At 47.8% G+C, this 20,029-nt stretch overlaps 1 protein-coding gene across 1 annotated transcript in view; it reads right to left on the reverse strand.

Moving 5' to 3' along the window:
- Nucleotides 1–20,029, reverse strand: part of ITGA9 (integrin subunit alpha 9) — a 326,387-nt gene that overhangs the window by 17,182 nt on the left and 289,176 nt on the right. Inside the window, exons 24-26 of the mRNA XM_032861219.1 lie at nucleotides 16,099–16,224; nucleotides 13,940–14,059; nucleotides 10,285–10,386 (exon numbers count right to left, since the gene is read on the reverse strand). Of these exons, the coding sequence (XP_032717110.1) occupies nucleotides 10,285–10,386; nucleotides 13,940–14,059; nucleotides 16,099–16,224 (348 nt within the window). The remainder of the gene's footprint in view (nucleotides 1–10,284; nucleotides 10,387–13,939; nucleotides 14,060–16,098; nucleotides 16,225–20,029) is intronic.

Below are 20,029 nucleotides of genomic sequence, written 5' to 3' on the forward strand. Positions count from 1 at the left end.
TTTAGTGAATCGAAGGTCCACATGAGGAACCTGGTTACAATGCAGATTCTGCATCTCTGAGTTTGGGCTGGGGCCCTGGGAATGTTCTAGTCTACCATTGGAAGGATGTGCAATCATCTTTTTGCCTGATTTCCACATTTTAAGTACTTTTAGAAAACATGATAACAGCATGGGAAAAATGAAAATTTTACAATGTCAAGTGAAAAAAATGAGAATATCAATTTACTGTCTAGATCACATCAGCTTTGCAGAAAAAATGGTAGGACATTTCAAAAGTACACAGGTGCTTTTTGGTATAACGGGAATTTTTTTCTTTTTTCTACTTTTTTGCTATTAAAATTTTTTCTTAACTGAGCATTTCAAAGCCAGGTTTAAAAAAAAAAAAATGAGAGAGACTGGGCTCCAACATCTCCGTTCCAAGAAGCCTGACCCACCGCCTCTCTTTTTGGCAGAATTAGTCATTCCCTCTCTGAGCTTTAGGAAATGACCTCTTTTAGCAGAGAAGACCTAGCATGGTATCCCAATGGCACAAGCAGAAAAAAGTGGAGGTTCTCTGGTTGTAAAGAAGGTAGGCAGCCAGAGCCCAGCCTGCTCAGCTCCCCATTTGCAAACCTGTCCCTCCTTACCCCACGCCAGCAGGCCTGGAACTGGCTCAAGGGAATCCTTGGCTCCACAACACTTAGTTTTAAAATCACAGCTAAACACTTGGCGGTCCCGGCCTTAAGTCCTTCTTGCTCTGTCAGACAATGACGTATCTCCCTGCTGGTGGACTCCAGCACCCTGTGAATTTTTACAGAACAAGGTTCCAGATGCATGTCCTCCTGTCGCCTAAACCAGGATCGTGATTCACGATGTGATTCGTGAGTGCACACATTAATAAATTAATTAACGTGTGCACATTAATAAATGTCCTCTTGGCTAGAGCATGAGATGAGGCATGACGGTGATTCAGTCTGCCACAGAGGCTAGGGTTCGAAGCCTGAGTCTCTGAGTGTGCTTCCTGTCTATCTCGAAAATGTATTTGCAAATGTGATTTCTTGGTGGGGAGCTCTGGCCATGCATCCATCCATCTGCCCACCCACCCGTCTGTCCCTGCAACCATCTGTCCATCCACCACATCCACCTCTCTAACCATCCATCCAACCGTCCATCCAACTAACAAAGGTCTATGCGGCAGCTGCCACGTGCCGGGCACTGTGGGGGTTCCGTGATGCATCGAGCAGGCAGTCCTCGCGCTCACAAAGCTTCTGGCTTTTAGAGAATCCTGACCAGTTAGACACATAAATGTGAAATCACAATTTTGACAAGTGCCCCAAGGGAGAGGTTCATGGTGATGAAAGACTCTGGGATAGGGATGGAAGTCAGAAAGAGTTCCCGGGGAAACTGCCTGAGCTGAGGGTGATGAGTCAAAAGCAGGGGGAGGGGCAGCATTCTAAGGAGAAGGAGAGTGTGTGCAAAACCCCCGCGGCAGGCGTGCACTTGGCAGGGGTGGGACAGGGCCAGAAGACTGTGGGTTTGGGACAAGCAGAATGGACAAGAAGCCAAAGGAAGATGTTCAAGATACAGCTAGAGAGCTAGGAAGGGCTGGAGGCTGTGTTAAGAAACATACGCCTTATGTTAAGAGGAATGGGATTATGATGCAGGTTTCTGACCAGTGGAGAAGGACATGGCCTGCGATGTGCCAGGAGCACTTAGCAGAGGAAAAACTGCAGATTAGAAGGGAGAACGTCCCACGGTGGGGGAGGGGCTCAAGGAGCAAACAGCCCGGGGAGCAGGGTTGCAGGAAAAGTGGCACTGGGAAGTGAATGCTTCTGGTAGGAAAGGAGGGGAGGAGAAAGGGAAAGATATTGAGGATGAGAGAGAGGCTGGTGGTGGAGGCTGGCAGGAGGCCGAGAGACAGAAGTTCTGAGCAGGGAAAGGATGGGTGATGGCACGGCTGGCTGTGGACTGAAGCCAGAGGGCTTACATGGTAGGTGTTAGCCAAGAATACAGAGGAGAAGGAGGAGGCTGAGCGTTTGTCTCCACAGAGGATTTGAGGAGGACAGACCTCAGGCTGCGACCACAGCTGGCCCAGATACGGGGTGTCCTGCCTGCCGCTGTAAAGTCTGAGGTACCCGAGGCTGGCAAGCTGATGTCAGGGGACCACTGGGAGCCGACTGCCAGTCTGAGGCAGCTGGCAAGCCAGAACCAGGGTGCTCGATTCCCTTCTGTGTTTCCAGAAACTTTTATGTTCCCACCACTGCAAACAGGCCTCATGTTATAGCCGACAATGTTCAGGTCTCTGGAAGGCCTGAGGACACGACCACAGTGGGGAGCACCCAGCCCAGGCCTCTGCTGGACCAGGGCTGCCAGTGCTGAGACTCCCCAGAGGAGGTTCAACCTCAAACGGTTGAACAGCCTCAGGTCGGCTGAAGGTCAACCGCAGTGGCCAGATGCTCTCTGCAGTCAACCTCACACCCCTCTCCCAGAAAAGGAATTCGAGTACAAGCAAGCATGGATGGGGAAGAACATCTGGGACAATGAAAAGACATTTCCACCTGCTTCTGATTACATCTAATCGCCAGTGAGGGTGCAGAGGAGGGAGGACGGAGAGACGGCTGTGGGGGCTGGAAGTAATGTTCCTGGCACAACCATGTCTTAAACTGCTCTCAGAACACAGCCCTTGGGAAGCGCGCAGCTCAGGGGAGCAGGGAGACCTAGGGAGATGACGTCCAGGAGCAGAAAATAAGCCGCACATCTGGCGAGACTGAGGCTGTATGCCTACGCTGGGACACGCAAGATGTCAGAGCCGCTGAGGCTGCCAGGTGCCGGGGTTCAGAGGAGCCTTGCTGTTTGGAGACGTGGGGGGAATGAGATGGGCTAGTGCTAATTTCCTTTAGTAATGGGGCACATTTGTTGGGAACTTACTGAGTTCCAGACCCTGCACCGAGAGGTTGTATATCCATTCCGGCGGATAATCCTCATGATTGCTCTTTAAAGGGAGGGGGAACAGACAGCTCGTCGACCTCCAGGCTATTCTGAGGAGAAGCCATGCATCTGGTGAGGGCCCAGACCACAACAGGAAGAGCTCCAAAATCAACAGACCCTTAAGTCTGTACATGATGTGCTTCTCAGGCCACCGGAGACAAGGGTCCCTCTTAAAGACCAAGGGCCAGCTGCTTACCACCCATGATACTGTGACCCCTACTACCTGCTGGGAATGGTGTTCCCATTGTGTGTGGGCACAAGGCCACAGGCCGGCCCAGGGTAGAGGGACACGGGATTAAGGAAGACTCAGGACTTGCAAACAGGCCGACCCGGCAGCCAATCCTGACTCTTAGACTGACAAGCTGTGGCACCTCAAACTTGAAAGGTCTTTTCACCTCCTGGAGCCTCAGTTTCCCCGTTGGAGAAGAGAGTAATGATAGCTAGTTCGGAGGGTCACCAGAGCTGAGCACATCAAATGCTGGCACACCATAGGAACTGAACATACACGTACGGATCTAAAACAACGAAGTCATTGAGCACAGTGGACATTCCAGTGGATGGCATGATTTCGAGGCCACTTTCCCTAGGTTATGCTGGGAGAGGGCAAAGGACCTTGAGCTTCTTCCTGAAACAGCCCTCAGTCAGTGACAAGCAGGTCTGAAAGCCAGCTCCCTTGCTTCAAGGAGGACAAACTCTGGGGTGGTCTGTGTATTCCAGAGTCCCCCACAGCATCAGGCTGAGGCTAGGGTCCCCTGAAGTCTCATCCTTCCTCTTCCCCTTTGTCTTCCCTATCCTATGATCTCAGTCCTTTCCTGGGCTCACACACTCGTCTCACGTTTGCCTCTTGAGAGTCTAGCCTAGGACCCACGCAGCTTCCTGTGGCATGCCTGTCCTTTCTCCTTGGCCCTTAGAAAACTCCTCCAGGGCCTGTTCAGGGTCATGCCTCCTTCCGCACAGCCTGTCCTCCCCTCTTCAGCAAGGCGTTCTCAGCACGTAACCATTCTGTGCTGCACGCACGGCTGTGTGCACACACGCTGCGTGCGTGCTGTGGAAGTGAGGGTAAAAAGGTTTCTTGTTCACACTTATTGGGGGTTCAACTCAAGTCTAGTGAAAGAACTGGATGGATTGGACAGCACCCCTGTCCTAAAATACAACCGTTCACACAGAACTCTCTAGAGTCTAGGGATACAGAGGCCACCAAGGGAAATGGAAATAAAGGGGCACCTGGGTGGCTCCATCAGTTAAACTTCTGCCTTTGGCTCAGGTCGTGATCCCAGGGTGCTGGGCTCGAGTCCTGCATCGGGCTCCCTGCTCAATGGGGAGTCTGTTTCTCCTCTCCCTTTGCCCCTCCCCTCTGCTTGTGCTTAATCTTTCTCCCTTTCTCAAGTAAATAAATGAAATCTTAAAAAAAAAAAAAGGAAATGGAGATAAAAAAACTGGGGGAACTTGAGGTCCCCCAGCCCTGATTCAACCAGAGCATATTCAATTTAGTGGGTCTGTTGTTTACAAAAATAACAACGATGACGACAGTCATGATGAAAACCAGACATCACTGGATTGGGATAAACTGACTGAGACTCTCGAGGATTTGGGGGAAGGAGAGGCTGACTCTTCATGCGTTCATCCTGTCCTTGGCCCTCTCTTTCTGCAATGAGAGCCTCCATGAGCTGAGCCCCCCATGTGGACACACCAGGCAAGGAGTTTTGCATCGAGATATTGTTTAATCCCTCCCAACCCTTTTGGACAGGCTCCCCCTACATGTGACCTGCACAAATTGCTACTTCCTCACTGACAAAATCTACCTGCCCACTTCCATCTCCTCTGTTACCATCACCTCTTGCCAGGTAACTGTCACAAGCTTCTAACTAGCCTTCTTAGGTCCACCTTTCCGTCTTACGATCCGTCAACACCATGGCGGCCCATGATTTTTAAAGGCCATACAGCTGACCCTTGAATCACACAGGTTTGAACTGTACGGGTCACTTTCATGCTGATTTTTTTCTTGATAAATATAGCACAGTGCTGTAAATGTATTTTCTCTCCCTTATGAGTTTCTTAGTAATGTTTTCTTTTCTCTAGCCGACTTTATTGTGCGAATATAGCACGTAATGCAGATAACATACTGAATGCATGGTAATGGACTGTTCATGTTATCAGTAAGGCTTCCAGTCAGTAGTGGGCTATTAGTCATTACGCTTTTGGAGAGACAAAGGTTATGTGTGGATTTCTAACTGCCAGATGGGTCGGTGCACCTGACCCCTGCCTGCATTGTTCAAGAGTCAGCCACCTCCTGGATCATGCCATTCCCTGTTTCAAACAGGAGCTCTTGGTGGCTTCCCTTTGCTACCACCCCCTGGCGTGACATGGTGTGGCCATGCCCACGTCCCCCCCACGGATATCTGTGCTGTTCCCCAGGCTCTTGCCACACTGGTCTCTGAGTCGTGAACCTGGCGGGCTGTTCGGGTCTTCAGGCAAACTGGGGCGCTTCTCCCCATCCTTGGCCAGCAAATTTCCTTCTCGAGTTCTAGGTCTCAATGTCCTTGGAGAAAGATTCTCTGACCCCCTTTATAGAAAGCAGGTGAGTCCCATAGAACTAACCCCAGTTTGAAATGAAATCCTCTTTGCTTCCCTGTTTACCATCTGTTGTCCTCTCATTCAGCTCTGGGAGTGCGGAGACCGTGTTTACTTGGCTCCCTATTGAACCCAGCGCCTACGACAGCACCTGGCTCTCAGCAAGACCGCAATAAGTATTCATCAAGTAAATACGCAAATGGTGACTATTAGGAAGTAAGACTCATGTTCTGGCAGACGGTGCTGGGATACTACTCAATTCCTTATGCTTACAAGTGAATTCTCACTTGTGGGGGTGGGGGGTGAGGGGGAGGACCACCTTTGGATGATGGTATGCGATGGGCCTGGTGGTGATCTTCCAATGACTCTCTTCTTCATCCTACATCTCAATGTAATCTGAGTTTCAAGGCTTATATCGGGAAGCAGCACAACGAAAGGATCATAAGTGGCATTTTTTGGAGTCACCTCTGTTTACCACGTTAGGTGATGCCTCTCTGATTGAGATGCCCTGGTTTATGTCTTAGCTGGGGGGCAATGGTAGGGTGCAGAACAAAGGCACAAGTCTCTAGCAAGTAGAAAGCAGTTTTCCCGTCTTGTGGGTGGGAAAATGGAGGCGTGCAGAGCCAACCTGACACCCAGAGTCACACAGCTAGGATGTAAAGGAGATGGATTTGAATCTGGATTCTTCTCACTCCCAAGGGGGAGATAACGTGCTCCATTTCCACAGAGGATGACTTCTCGAAGGGGCCAAGCCTGGGAACTGAACTGAAATGGCTTTGGAGAAAATTGCTGTGCTCATCAATGAGTGCTTAATAGGGCAGCTTTCCTTAGAAGTGAAAGCATGGCTGCAGTCCTGAGGCTTCATTCTGGGGTCTGATTAGACCGAGAGGGGAAAGCTGCCTCTGGGGTGAGGACAGCCAGGTCCAGTCTGAAGGAGCTGGCCAGGCTCCAAGGCCACCTGGGTGGTTTTAACAGAGATACTTTAAAACGAATCAGTGATTTCCTTTCCCTCCTGGATACATTGCATTCATCCAGGCCCTTTCACCCCTGTAGGCTCAGCGCCTTCCCGTGGGACTGGCGGGCTGCAGTGGGGAGGGGGAAGGAATACCAGGCTGGGAGTCAAGGGTCTGGGGCACTGTTCTTGGCTCAGTCACTGTGAGGTCTTGGGCAAGTCATTTCTTCTTCCTGAGTGTCAGAGGCCCTTCGTTCACAAGAGGAAGAAGCTTAGTAGTTCTAATCTGGGGTGGGGAGGTGGAGGCACGAGGGAATCTCTGGGCACTTGCCAAAATTCTGACCCATCTTCCTGTCTGCGGGAGGGATGCTGATGGCAGCGGGCTGCATGAGGGAGGTGAATGCTAGTGTGGACCTACGGTCCCCATGCACCGTGGAAGAAGGTGGAGGGCCCCAAACATTTGCTCTGTTCAATAGGCAAGGAAACGGTGCTGATTCAAGCACATTATTTCTTAAAAAAAAAAAGGCAAAAGAGTACAAACACTCCTTAACGATCTTTGGACAAAGATTTTCTCATTTTCTCACCAAGGCCGCAGTGCTTGCCCAACGAAGTGGTCTAAATGATAGAGTGACCGAACGAGGACTCTGGCTCTGACAGGTGCTCTAAGAAAAGCCAGGGCTTAGCTGGTCCAATGCTGACCCTCAGGATTAGAGAAGCATTTGTCACTTTTTAGTAGTCCTGTTATGACCCCGCCTCCAGTGCTGGGGAATCCTACTCTGTGTCAGTCTCAAGGCAATGCTGAGGCCCAAGTGCCCATGATCTGCTCTCCCTGGGGTGTGGTCTCCCTGAGACAGGGACTGAACCTCAGCCAGCAAGAGGCTCCTGCTTGACTCAGCAAGAGGTCCAGAGATGCCAGGTAGGGACAGCTGTGTCCAGGGCACTACATCAGGCTCTTCCTACGGCCGGACTAGGCCTGGGGATCCTGGCTCCTTGGGGGTCTCGACTCCTGTCCTGTCCCCAGTCTGGTTCTCCAGCCTTCCCGGCAATGCTGAGAGCCACCAGATAGCCTTTGAACCCATTCCAATTCTGCCGAAATGAGATAGTGCCAGTCCCTCCTGCTGGCTCCTAAGATCTCAGCCCCGTACCCAACCCACCTGGCAATGACGTATTCACCTGGGGATTTATGTATGTATCATATTTTCTGCTACTTGAAAATATCAAGAAACTAGGTTTGCTCTGTAATTCCTACAACCTTCTCATCCAGCCTGAGAAGGGAGCTGGGGTTGGTGGCTCACAGTGGCAAAGCCGATTGTCTAGATTTTTGGTTGGCCCTGGGGGAATTTTTAGCCCTGGTCGTTGGCAACTCTCCCTGAAAAGTTGGGTTGGGTTGAATAAGAATAGGAAATTCAGCATATTCTTGGCCCCTGGAAAGCGGTACAGAATGCCACCCCACCGGTCTCGCCTGGAACTCTCACGTGTGAATCTGCACACAACCAGGGGCGCTTGGTGGGGTTGGTCTTGGACAAATGCTAACACCTGACCCAGAAAAGTACTCCCAGACCTATTTATTAATATCAGGGCAGACGCTTTAAGAATCTATTACGTATTTCTAGTTTTTCACCCAAATGCTTTTGTCAAGCACTACTCAGACCATAAACATAGCATAAAAACAAAAGATCCCAAGGGTCCCAGGAAAATCAGGGGATGTTTCTGTTGATGAAATTGACCACCGTGAACACATTAGGTGGTTACAGACAGGATCGTTTCCTTTCCTTGCCCACAACCTGCTCCGTACCCTTCCTGTTCGTTCCAAGGCCCTCAAAATGTGGTACCTATTCTACAATCTTATGAAATTTTGCCTGGTTTAAATTTAGTGGTTATCCTCCATGGAAATTTCCCCTCAAATAGACAGCTGACAGAAAGCCAGGCATTCAGAAGCCTCACGCAGGGAAGAACGTGTTTGTTCTAAAAAAGCAAACCTTCCTACTCAGAAAAGACTTTTTCCCCCCCTGCCAGGAAAGTTGAGAACAGATTGTAGGATTTCATCTTAGCTCATGGGTTGAAAAGGCAAAGTCCCAGAAAGGAGGGATAAGGGTACGTTGTAGGATTTTGATGGCTGGGTGCTAAAGAAAAATCAGTGGAAATGAGAGCTTCTTCCGAAGAATTCTTGATAATGGAAATATCACCACAGTGCTCAAAGTGGAACAGTAATTAATGGAAGTGGTATTTTGGGGGCGTACAGATGACTCAGAAGCTGACAATGGGATGTTAAGCAATGTCTTCCTGGATCCCACAGCTCCGTGTTCTCAGCCAAGGCAATGTGTCCGGTGATTTTTTTTTTCTTTTTTCATCTACACAAGGAATTCCACCTGTAGAAAACCTGCTAAATTACATCCACTAGCTCTTAATTGGGAACACTGTGGTCCACCCCAACGTTCCAAACCTCCCCGTTGGGCATGGACTGCATTCTGGAAGTCTTTTTAACCAGAGCGATGACCGTGAGCGATGAATCACATTCTCCTTCACTTCCCAGGTGAGGGTCCAAATTAGCAGCGCAATGGCCAAAAGGCAGGGAGGGAAAGGCCAACGCCAGCTCCGAATATCTGACCTCCAGCAAAACTCACCCTCGAGGGTGAGAGATGCCAGTGCCTTTCCTTGGCATCCCATTCCGTTTCTGTTATTAAAATGAGCGGCTGGCCAGTTCCTGTCAAGCTCTGCATCTGATGGTCCTTCCCCGCACTGAGCCAGGTCCCAGTGTGGCTCTCACACCCCTCCCCACCTCACAGATCCACATTCATGCTGGACCAGCCAACGCTCATCTCTTGCTCACCACACACAGCAGCGGGACTGAGGTTTCGTGGTGGTCCCCAGAGACTTATTTTTTTAGGGCCTCATAAGAGCGGGCTTCAGTCTGCTCCCCATCCTAACCTTTAGACGCGTGGTATTTCCATTATCGACGGGAAATAAGTTAACCACTTTCTCTTTGTAGGTACATAATCTCTATGAATTTATCACATTGGTAAATCTGTCATAGCAACATGGACTCTTCCAAGAGTCCCCGAGAGAAGGTGAAATCCAGGGAAGGGGTACCAAAAGGTAGCGTCACTGGCACTAGCTCAGTGGCAAACACAGTTCACAGGCTGCTGTGTCCTCTTTCTCTCTGCTAGCATCTCAGAGTGGGTGTCAGGGATGTGCCTCCCATCCCCACCCCTGTAAATCAGTAAAGGGCAGTAAAATCCCAAGGCCACACTTCTCCTCCAGCCTCTCCCACACTCCCACGACCAAGCCTCCTGGCTGCTACGCCTTCCTGTGTCTCTGAGGCCTGCCTCCCAATGGCACTTTACAAAGGACAAGGGCGCAGAGAATGAAAGAAAGTTCTAGGGCTTGGAAATTTGGATGTGACCTCTTTCAAGTTATTCGAACAACTTGTTTTTAAAACACCCAGTGTTTATCCATGGAGCAATGTGATTGGGGAGGCAGAAGAGATTTCAGGGAAAGGTCTGAGAAAGATAAAAATAGTCTTGGCTTTCAGAGTGGAACTCCAAGCCCTGTCAAGGGTGCTTCCAGACTATTTTTCCTTTGGCCGGTCATAGCAGGGAGCTTTCACATAATGGTGGCACCGTAAAGAACAAGGCTATCACAAGAGCAGACCACAGAAGCTCTCCAGGCGGGCCTGGAGGCCAAGGCAGGCCTGGTCTTGGGTCTACCACAAAGCTGACATCTTGGCCCAGAGACCATCTTTACCCTCGAATTCCAGCACCACACCACCCAGATTCTAGGCGTGGCTGACTCACCATCATCTCTTCTGGGTTCCCATTGGCTATCTCCACCACCCTCAGGGCAGGGTCCACCTTGACCTTGGCGCGGGTCATAAACTGGATGACAGATGAGCTGTCCTGTGGAAGAAGCAACAGAACTCAGTGACAGATTTTCCTTTTCCTTCTTCTTCTTTTTTTTTTTTTTTTAACTGACAATGTCTGGCCCTTAAGGGAGTGGGTATAACTAAATTCCAAGATTCCACGTGGGCCAGACAAAAATGTTATCACTGAACTAGATGCCTCCCCTATCCCCGGGACCTAGGTGAAACAGCTTTCCAGAGCTTTCTCAAATTTCCTCACGCCGTGGTGGGTGCTGAGAAACTGAAGTTTTGCTGATCATCAATACATGCAAGCTGGTGTGCTGCGGTTTCCAAGCGGTAAGAGCCAGGTATTTGGCTATTGATACTGACATATTCACAAAGAGCAGAAAATAAATAAAGCTGTTTAGTTGTCTACGACAAATCTAGGCCTGGTATTCCATAGAAGGCATCTGATTTCTATTTCTCAAGCATCTTCCTGCTCTGACCACAACCCTCAAACCCTTCACATGAGTTACTTTTAACTCTTTCTCTGCCCTTATGTGAGACTGCCTGGGGGTCAACGCCATTGAACTCGGAGAGAGGGTACGGGATGGAGGGATGAGAAAGGGAACATCCGGCTTATATATAAGGCGATGGCCCGAAGAGCGACGACACTGGGGTGGGCATGGGGTCTTCTAACACTCAGAAGAGCCCACCAACCAAAGGTAGTCACCGGCCTTGGTGGGGGCTCGGATCCAGATAATGAGAAAATGGCTCCCAGGCAGCAAGGGAGGAGGAAGTTGGAAAAGGACAGGGCAGAACTGTGGCTCTGGGAAGGGTCAGGACCTTGAGCCCCCGGTTGAGACGGTCGGTGCTGCACGACCCTGGGTGGAAACTTCTGGCGTGGAAACAGACTGCAGGCAGCCCACCCGTGGGGGCAGCTGGGGCTCTGCCAGCAAGGTGTCACGGGGCACACCCACCCACATCTCCTCAGCCTGTCTGCCACCCAGGGAGGTACTCATCAGATGCAGCTCTGTCCCACTTCTGGTAAAACCTACCCTCTAAAAATGAAAGTGGAGGACCCTCTTCTAGAAAACACTCTGAGTGAGCCCTCTGCTTCTCTCTGCTGAAGAAACCACAAAGGCCTTTCTGGGAGGACACCCAGGGCCGCCACTCTGTGTCCTTTACCTGGGAGCTACGCACTGATTATTGCTCTTTTTTAAAAACAGCAATAACACCGATTTTGAATCCTTCTGGGAAGCTTGTTGCTCAAACGGACTGCGCCACTGAGCTCTCATTAAGCAGTAAATAATTTTGTAGGCAGATAAGCTTTTGACCAATTTAACAGTTTCACAGATTTGTGGGTTTGTGTGTTGGGATATACCGTGTTGGCAACCTTGGATCATCGTCACATCTTGGATGGTCTTACAACAATAATGACGACGATGATGGCAATTGTCAGAGCTAAAGGCCGAGAACACTTTCAGAGAAATCGGAATCCTCTGCTAATTTACAAAGTCAGACCCCACTTTTCAAATGAAAACCTGTTAAGATCCAAACAATAAGACCTCAGATTCCTTGGTCTGGGGCCGGACCTTGAGGTCAAAGGAAAATAAACAGGACAGTAGGCCCAGGCAAACCACAAGCCTGGAGCAGTTCCATGCCCTCAGGAAGGCCAGAGGGCTCTGGGCTGCTAGCGCTCACTTCCCAAGGGAGGCCGTGGCTGGCTTCAGGGGACAGACTTTCTGCATCTCAAGCTCTGGGAGGAGGTGGGGTCCCATCTGGTTCCAGGTCAGCCTCCTTTTCAGCTTTCTTTTGCACTTGGAATTTCTGGTTTCTGCGGAAAGGGCGTTTTCAGGGAGAAGGAGCCTCTCACAGTTACAGAGGACCCCCTGCAGCTGTCTCTTGGGGTGCAGACTGGGATGGATGGACCTTGGGAACAGCAGTCAGGGGGGCATGCCCCTCAGGAAAGGATCCCCATGGATCGGTAGTGGGATAAAGACACAGAGAGGCCGCAGAGCCGGATACGAGAAAGGCCCTAGGCCTTGCCATTAAATTAAGGACAGATGACTGGAGTGCAAGCAGTTGACATCTGGGTTAAGGGTGAAAGAGGAATGAGAGTGGCTTCCTGCCCTCGGTGCCATCATCAGGACTCTGGCGATAGTGATGACTGTGGCGTGGGGGAAAAAACTGTCACCAGGGTCACCGGTCAAGGGCAGGTAAGTACATGGGGTCCTGAGGACCCCTGCCAGGAAGGCACTTCCTGTGATGTGGGGCTTCAAAACCCCCTTCTTGGAATCTCAGGATAGCTACTGGGGTTCTGGCTCCTGCTGGGTCCTCTCCCAACACTGTCCTTTTTAAAAGGAGAAGCACAACAGGGAATCACTGCTATGAGAGCCCAACGCCTCCCAAACTGATTTCCCTGCAAAGGAAACCAAAGAAAAGGGAACTGGGCAGGGCTCTGCCTGGGTGGGGGCGGGCTGGGCCAGCTACAGATGGTCAGTGGGGAGAGCAGCTGGCATCCCTCCTGCCTCTATTTCTCAGGTCAGCACGCTACTGCCACGCCTACCTTAAAAACTAACATTGGAATGACTTTTCTAAAGATATTCATTCAGGTTTACACTGAACACATTAAGTTCTTCCAGAGGAAAATGAATAGAATCTCTGTGGCTAACGGGCATATTTTATTTTATCTTCACAAGTGATTATTTTTAAAGCGTCTCATTGGATATGGCCTTTCATACTCAGCAGCTCTTCTGTTAAAATAAATCGGTGAATTTGTCTGACATTTTTTTAAGAACCACCAATTCACTGACTGAGGTATTTTTAAATGAGCCACTTTTGATATGATAAACTCATACTGGCAAAGTCACCTGAAATTCAAAAGTTGGGCTTCTCTGAAATAAGGTGTCATCCAAACGAAGGACTGGCAAACTACCACCCAAGGGTCAAACCTGGCCCTTTGCCTGTTTTCGTAAATAAAGTTTTATTGGAACACAGCCAATGTGGAACATACCCATTGAGTATCGCCTGTGGTGGCTTTCACCATACAGTGGCAGAGCTGGGCTGTGGCAAGAGACTGTATGGCCTGTAGAGCCTGAAATATTTACTACTGGCCTTTTACAGAAAAGGTCAACCACTGATTTAGAACGAGAGCAGCGGTACTGGCATCACTTGGGAGCTTGTCAGAAATACAGAATGTCAAACTTGAATTTGCATTTTAACAAGGTCTCCAGATAATTCTGATGCAAGCTAAAGTCTGAGAAACTTAAATGTACACACAAAACACTTGGGGAGTTTATTAAAGTGAAGATGCTAATTTAGTAAGTCTGGGTCATAGAGCCCAAGATTCTGCCTTTCTTTTCTTTCTTTCTTCTTTTTTTTTTTCCTTAAAAATTCTTCATTTCTAATAAGTTCCCAAGTGACACTGATACTGCTAGTCCTCAGAGCACCCTTGATATAGCAAGGATCTGGTACCCGCCACCCCCAGCATCCTCCAGCAGCAAACTACCAATGGAACTTGCCAGAAAAGTTTTAACAGGCAGAGTTCTGAGAAAACCCACTCTGATGCTTTTAAATGAACCCAAAGAGTGCAGTGCCCCAGGTATTACCTTTTTCAATATTTCTGTGTTCAGCAGCATGTAAATGTCTATAGTACGACTTTCTTCTTTAGCAAGCGCACTAAGGTTACAGTGCATTGTTAGGCAAGAAATTCCTTGTTTTTCACAGTCCTGAGAAGAAAAATCAGAGAACTGTCTGCCAAATGGTATTAAAAACAAAGACAAATGCACAGCGCTTTATGAAGTAGAGGGCTCCATGAGGTTCTATTCTGGTCACTAGGAGGATCCCAGGCAGAGGAATTCCATAGGAAGGTGCAATCATTCCTTCTTGCCACCAGAGGGCAATAGAGGGGTTTCCTGCCCACAAAGCACCAGAACCTAACTTTTGTCAAGCAAATGGGAAAAAGTCACCCACTGGTTTACCCTATCCCAAAATTGGATTTCACAAGGAGAAAGAATTGCTTTAAAAAAAACAAACATTTTAAAAATAAACATTCACATATTCCAAAAGCATTTTTCTTATGAGTTCTGAACTAAGATGTGTTTCCTACATTATGTAATTTTTGCCTGTGCGGTGGCAAATACACGTTTATGCTCCTTTTTCAGGTAGAGCAAATGAGAGGGCTGAGAAGTCATAGGATTCATGAAACACATGAGTAAAGAAAAGCGCAGGTTTGACCAAGAAAATATGTGAGTCACCCATAGAAACCTCAATTCCAAATTAAAGTTACAGAAGAGGAATTCTTCTCTTCTGTAAGGTAGGATCCAAAACGTATATACATATGTTTATGACGTTTCAAGTGTGGGGTAAGACTGTCAGTCAGATACAGAGTTGTGTCTGTCAAACCACTAAATATCAGTGTACCTAACAATTCTAAGGGCTTTTAAAAATAGTTGTATCATCAGCACTAGGTAAGTAAAAACAAAAAAACAAAACTAAGAAAAACCCTCAAAACCAAAAAACCACCCCCATATTCTTTTTTTTTTTTTTTAAAGATTTTATTTATTTGTTTGACAGAGATCTATAGAGAGCACAAGTAGCCAGAGCAGCAGGCAGAGGGAGAGGGAGAAGCAGGCTCTCGGTCTGTCCTGGAGCCTGATATGGAGCTTGATGCCAGGACCCTGGGATCATGACCTGAGCCTAAGGCAGCTGTTTAACTGACTGAGCCACCTAGGCACCCCACACCCCCATATCCCAAGTGGCAAATAGTCCTACTTTTTTTTTCAGGAAAAAAAAAAGAGAGAGAGAGAAAAACAATGTGAGGGAGATGCGCCCAGCCTGAAATAAGGAGCTGAAGATATATGGGGGAATAGGAGGCTTTGGGGAAGTGTACAATCCCATCTTCAAAACCCTCACTTGAAAACAATGGAGGTGTAACTCACATATAGTAGACAGAATAAATCTTAAGGGTCCATCTTGATATATTTTACATGTTTATATCCAGATCAAGATGTAGAACGTTTCCGGTACTTAAGCAGTTCCCCTCATGCCCCTGCCTGTTGATAGCCCTTCAAGATTAACCACTATTCTGACCTCCAACACCACTGCTAATCTTGCTGTCTCTGAACTTCGTGCGTGTGCTTTGGCTCCAGCTTTTTTCAAGCATTATTATGTCCGTGAGATCCATTCTTGCTGCCATGTGTGGTAGTTCTGTTCATTATTCTGTAATATTCCCGGATGTAGTTACACCACAACGGTCTACCAGTTCTCCTGTTGATGGCGACCGGACTGTTCCCAGATTTTAGCTATAGGAAGATTACTGTAAACAATCTCAACCACGTGTTTTGGGGGACATAAATACCCATTTCTCTTGGGGATACACCTGGGAGTGGAACTGCTGGGTCTCAGGGTACAGAGATGTTTAATTTCAGCGGATCCTGCCCGAGAGTTTTCCACAGAGCTTGTAGGAGAACCATCACTCTTGATTAGACTCATATGAGCTGGGGAAATGTTTTACTTTGTGCTTGGTGGGTTGCAAAGGTTTTCCCTTTGCCAGGCAGTGGAATTTGAAATGTAAATTTAACACTTTGATTGAAACCTCAGGCTGAAAAATGGGAGTTGACCACAGTCCTCGTGACTTTATACGCCAATTGATTGAAACCAGATTTGGGAAATAATAAATGCCAAAGAGAAAACTGGCCTCTCATCTCAGACTTGCCTTCCTAGTGAGGACCACCCATGTTAACCCAACTAGTAAGCAAATTCTTACCAAGACTTTTCTTCCAGACTTGGTGAAAAAGGCAAATATTGTATGGAAGATATTTTCTTGCTCTTGAGGGATGATGCAGGGTGTTGGGTTTTTCTGGAAAGAGCAGTTTCCCTTCTCTTGGCTCACCTGAAAGTGAAAAGAAATCTGTCAGAGTGTTCTGCCCCAAGAATGAATCACAAGGCTGGAATCCCTTATTCTAGGGGCGATAACAAAGTCGGCTCCTCCCCCTTATCTATTCTCCAGTGGAGAGTGTGGAGCTGAAGGACAGAGTGGTAGCATCAACCAGGCCAAACAATCCAAAGTCCTTAAATAATTGAGATGAGATGGTACACAGCATGCAGTTGAGATGTGACTAGGAGAGAGTAAGACTCCAGGAACAAAACAAACCCCATACTTCACAGTTTCCAAAGCACATTTATAAGCCTCCTTGTAGCTACTCTCTGAGATGAGCTTTCATGCCCTTTGTCTGGGTGAGAAAGCTGAGACTCAGGTTGTCACTGGCCAATAATCACAGAGTCCAGAACCCAGGTCTTCTGAGACCAAGCCCTCATGCACAGTCCACTGCCAGAGGTTTTCAAACTGTGTTCCATGGAACTCCCAGGGTGCTGTAAAATCCCACAGTTGTCTCCCTAAAGAGGAGAAGAGGCATGTAGCAGGACTTCTCTGGGCCCCATTCTCTGCTCCAATGAGAGCCGCAACCACATTTACTGTCACTTAAAATGAGGGTTAGGCTACCAAAAAAGAAAAAAAAAAAAGTTGGGCCGCCACCCGATCGAGCCATACAGGAGCTTATATGCCGGTGAGCTCTTGGTGAGTTATCTGATTTTGCTTCAGATGACAACAGTGCTGAATGACAACACGGAAAACAAAACACCCCGAACAAACAGCATATGGTCTCTCTCACGTTGGTTTCTTTGAGAACAACACTATTTTGATGCCTACACTGAGGAAATGTTGAAAAAACCAAGACTTCTTTATATACCTCATCAGACCACACCAGTTTTAGCTGAGGACTAGACAGAACTTCAGGTCCAGTGGTAAAATCCGTAGTTAGTAATTCATAATTTAGGATTGTGTTTATAACCCCATTTCTAACAGAATCATCTGTTTAAATCAAACACTCTTATTTTTAATGTCCTTGAGGAAAATACAGTGTGTTTGAATTTATTCAAGAGTGTTTCAGCTTCCCATTCATGGTAGGGAGCAAAACTTAAAAATTTTTACTTAAAGAAACTTCCAACTTAAGCCAACAGTGCTAATCTTTTCATAATGAACTCTAAAATAAGACCTCCAGGTTTGCTACATTAATCCAGACTTTATCTTTGGTCTAAACACATATGCCAGGATTTACTGTATATACCTAAAAAAAAAACCAAATAAGATGAAAGTCTACTTCCTAAAATTATTAGGAAAGAGAGCGTTGCCTTTACCAATCTCTCCTAGTTTAGGAATTATTATTCTTTAAGACTATCTTATAGGGGCACCTGGGTGGCTCAGTGGGTTAAGCCGCTGCCTTTGGCTCAGGTCATGATCTCAGGGTCCTGGGATAGAGTCCCGCATCCGGCTCTCTGCTCAGCAGGGAGCCTGCTTCCCTCTCACTCTCTCTGCCTGCCTCTCTGCCTACTTGTGATCTCTGTCAAACAAATAAAAAATAAAATCTTTTAAAAAAAAAGACTATCTTATAATTGGGACTGTCTCAATTACTTTATTGTTTTTTAAAGATTGTGTTTATCTATTTGAGAGAAAGCGAGCATGCAAACACAAGCGAGAGGGGTGCCAGAGGCAGAGGGAGAAACAGGCTCCCCGCTGAGCAAGGAGCCCGATGCGGAACTCCATCCCAGGACCCTGGGATCATGACCTGAGCCGAAGGCAGATGCTTAATGACTGAGCCACCCAGGCGCCCCTCAATTACTTTATTTGAACCACAAAACCTGGGAAGACACAGCAGCTGAAACGGTCTCAATCAATGCTGGTTTTGGCTGCTTTTAGAGGTCATGGGAGGGAAATAACAGGTAAGAGGAAATGAGATTTAACACAGCTTTGGGGATTATTCCTCAGGTGCAAGTATGTCAAACTGTGATAAATATTTTAAAGCTCATTTTAGAAAGCAAAACACAGCTCGCTTATGTGGTGAGGATCACGGTAATCACAAGACAAATGAGAAAAACCACTGCAATGTTATGCAGATAGGCACTTGTGTTTTGCCATAAAATTTCAGCAAGAATCTTGGATTCAAAACGTCCTACATTCCAAATTAATTAGACAAATTTAAGATGATATGCTCTGGAAAACAATGAAAAGTAGCTTCATTGTGATAGATGCTGATCTCAAAGGAGATACATTTGCATAACATCTTTTTGGGAGATGTGTGAATGAGAAGAGCAATATAGATGAATGTTATTCTTACATAATTTTAAGTATACAACAGCACAGTTAGGTTAAATATTATAAGTAGAATTTTTTTTTAAGATTTTATTTATTTAACTGAGAGCGTCACAGGGAGAGAGGGAACATAAGCAGGGGGAGTGGGAGAGGGAGAAGCAGGCTTCCCTCGAAGCCTGACGAGGGGCTGTGTCCCAGGATCCTGGGATCATGACCTGAGCTGAAGGCGGATGCTTAACGACTGAGCCACCCAGGCGTGCCTAAAAGTAGATATTATTTAATTCCTATTTCTAATTACTTTTATGGAGGTAAAATTTACATTCACAAACATGCACAGATCTTAAGGGTGTAGGCTGACGAAATGTGACAAATGAAATCACCCAAGTCACCACCACCCCAGTGAAGGTACAGAATCCGTCATTCACTCCAGAAAGTTCCCTCTGGCCTCTTACCAGTCCATTCCCATCCCCTACCTCCAAGACAACCACACCTCTCACTCCTACTAAGTCAGCCAAAAAAGTGTTAAGTGGACCTCATCAGGGAAGTGGGGGATCGTGTTATTTGGGGTTACCCTCTGTTTAGTCACATAGGGCACATCGTGTATGGAAAACACTTCGTTCATCGGGCTTTGAGAACTTGAATGTGTTGTGCTCATGTTCTTGATTCCAATCATGTTTCACTCTGAACCATCCTCCACTTTCCCTGTTTGTCCTCTGGGGTGGACATTTGCTGAAAGGCCACTGGAAAAATGGTCCTTGGGCAGCCTTAGGGTGTGCGCATTCCTCTTGTTGAGATGACACATTGATCTGGGTTTAGAGAAACAGAATCTCTGAGTCTTCCCGGATGCGTTCATCCTTAATTAAAATCAGGGATGGGGGCAGAGTTCCTCCTGGCTCTGCAAACTGGTGCTTCGGGTCTCTAGGCTGGGAGAGGAAGTGTGGAATGGAGCCCCAGCTCAGCCGGTCTCGCTAACCTGGGGTGTGAGGAGGCTGGCGCTGTGAAGACCCCCACACGGACGGGCAGGAAGCTGGGATGGAGAAAGCAAGGGGGTGAGCAGTGGCCAAAGTCCCACTGTGTGCCCCGTGTAACAGAGATGTGGCTCAGAGCTTCCCTTGCCTCTTTTCTCTGGAGTCTCGGGGGCCAGTGAACAGGGCCGACAGTGATGTGATGTGATCCCCTGTGACATTTGATCTGCCCCAATGGAATCTGGAGAAGAGAAGTGGAGACTGAGTCTGTGGTGAATAAGTGAATGAGATTCTCAGTCAGTTGTGCTCCTGACTGTGGTTACACAGGAATCACTTCAGTGGGGGACGGGGGCGGGGCAATGACATTTTTCTGCAAGGTTTCAGGGAGGTCCTCTTTCAAAGGGAGACCGAAGATTGCTTGGTGTTGCGTGGGTCTGGTTCTGAACCCGTTTACCCTGCCGCAGACACTCCCTCAGCTACAAGTGAGCAGTTCAGGCTCTGGCCGGGCCATGGAAGGGAAGGATTTTTCTATGTTCGATAGGAATGAATGCAACAGTTGCGATAACACCAAAACACACCCCATG

The sequence above is a fragment of the Lontra canadensis genome, unplaced genomic scaffold (assembly GCF_010015895.1).
Source record: "Lontra canadensis isolate GAN:19392208 unplaced genomic scaffold, GSC_riverotter_1.0 scaffold20, whole genome shotgun sequence".
Lineage (NCBI taxonomy): Eukaryota > Metazoa > Chordata > Mammalia > Carnivora > Mustelidae > Lontra > Lontra canadensis.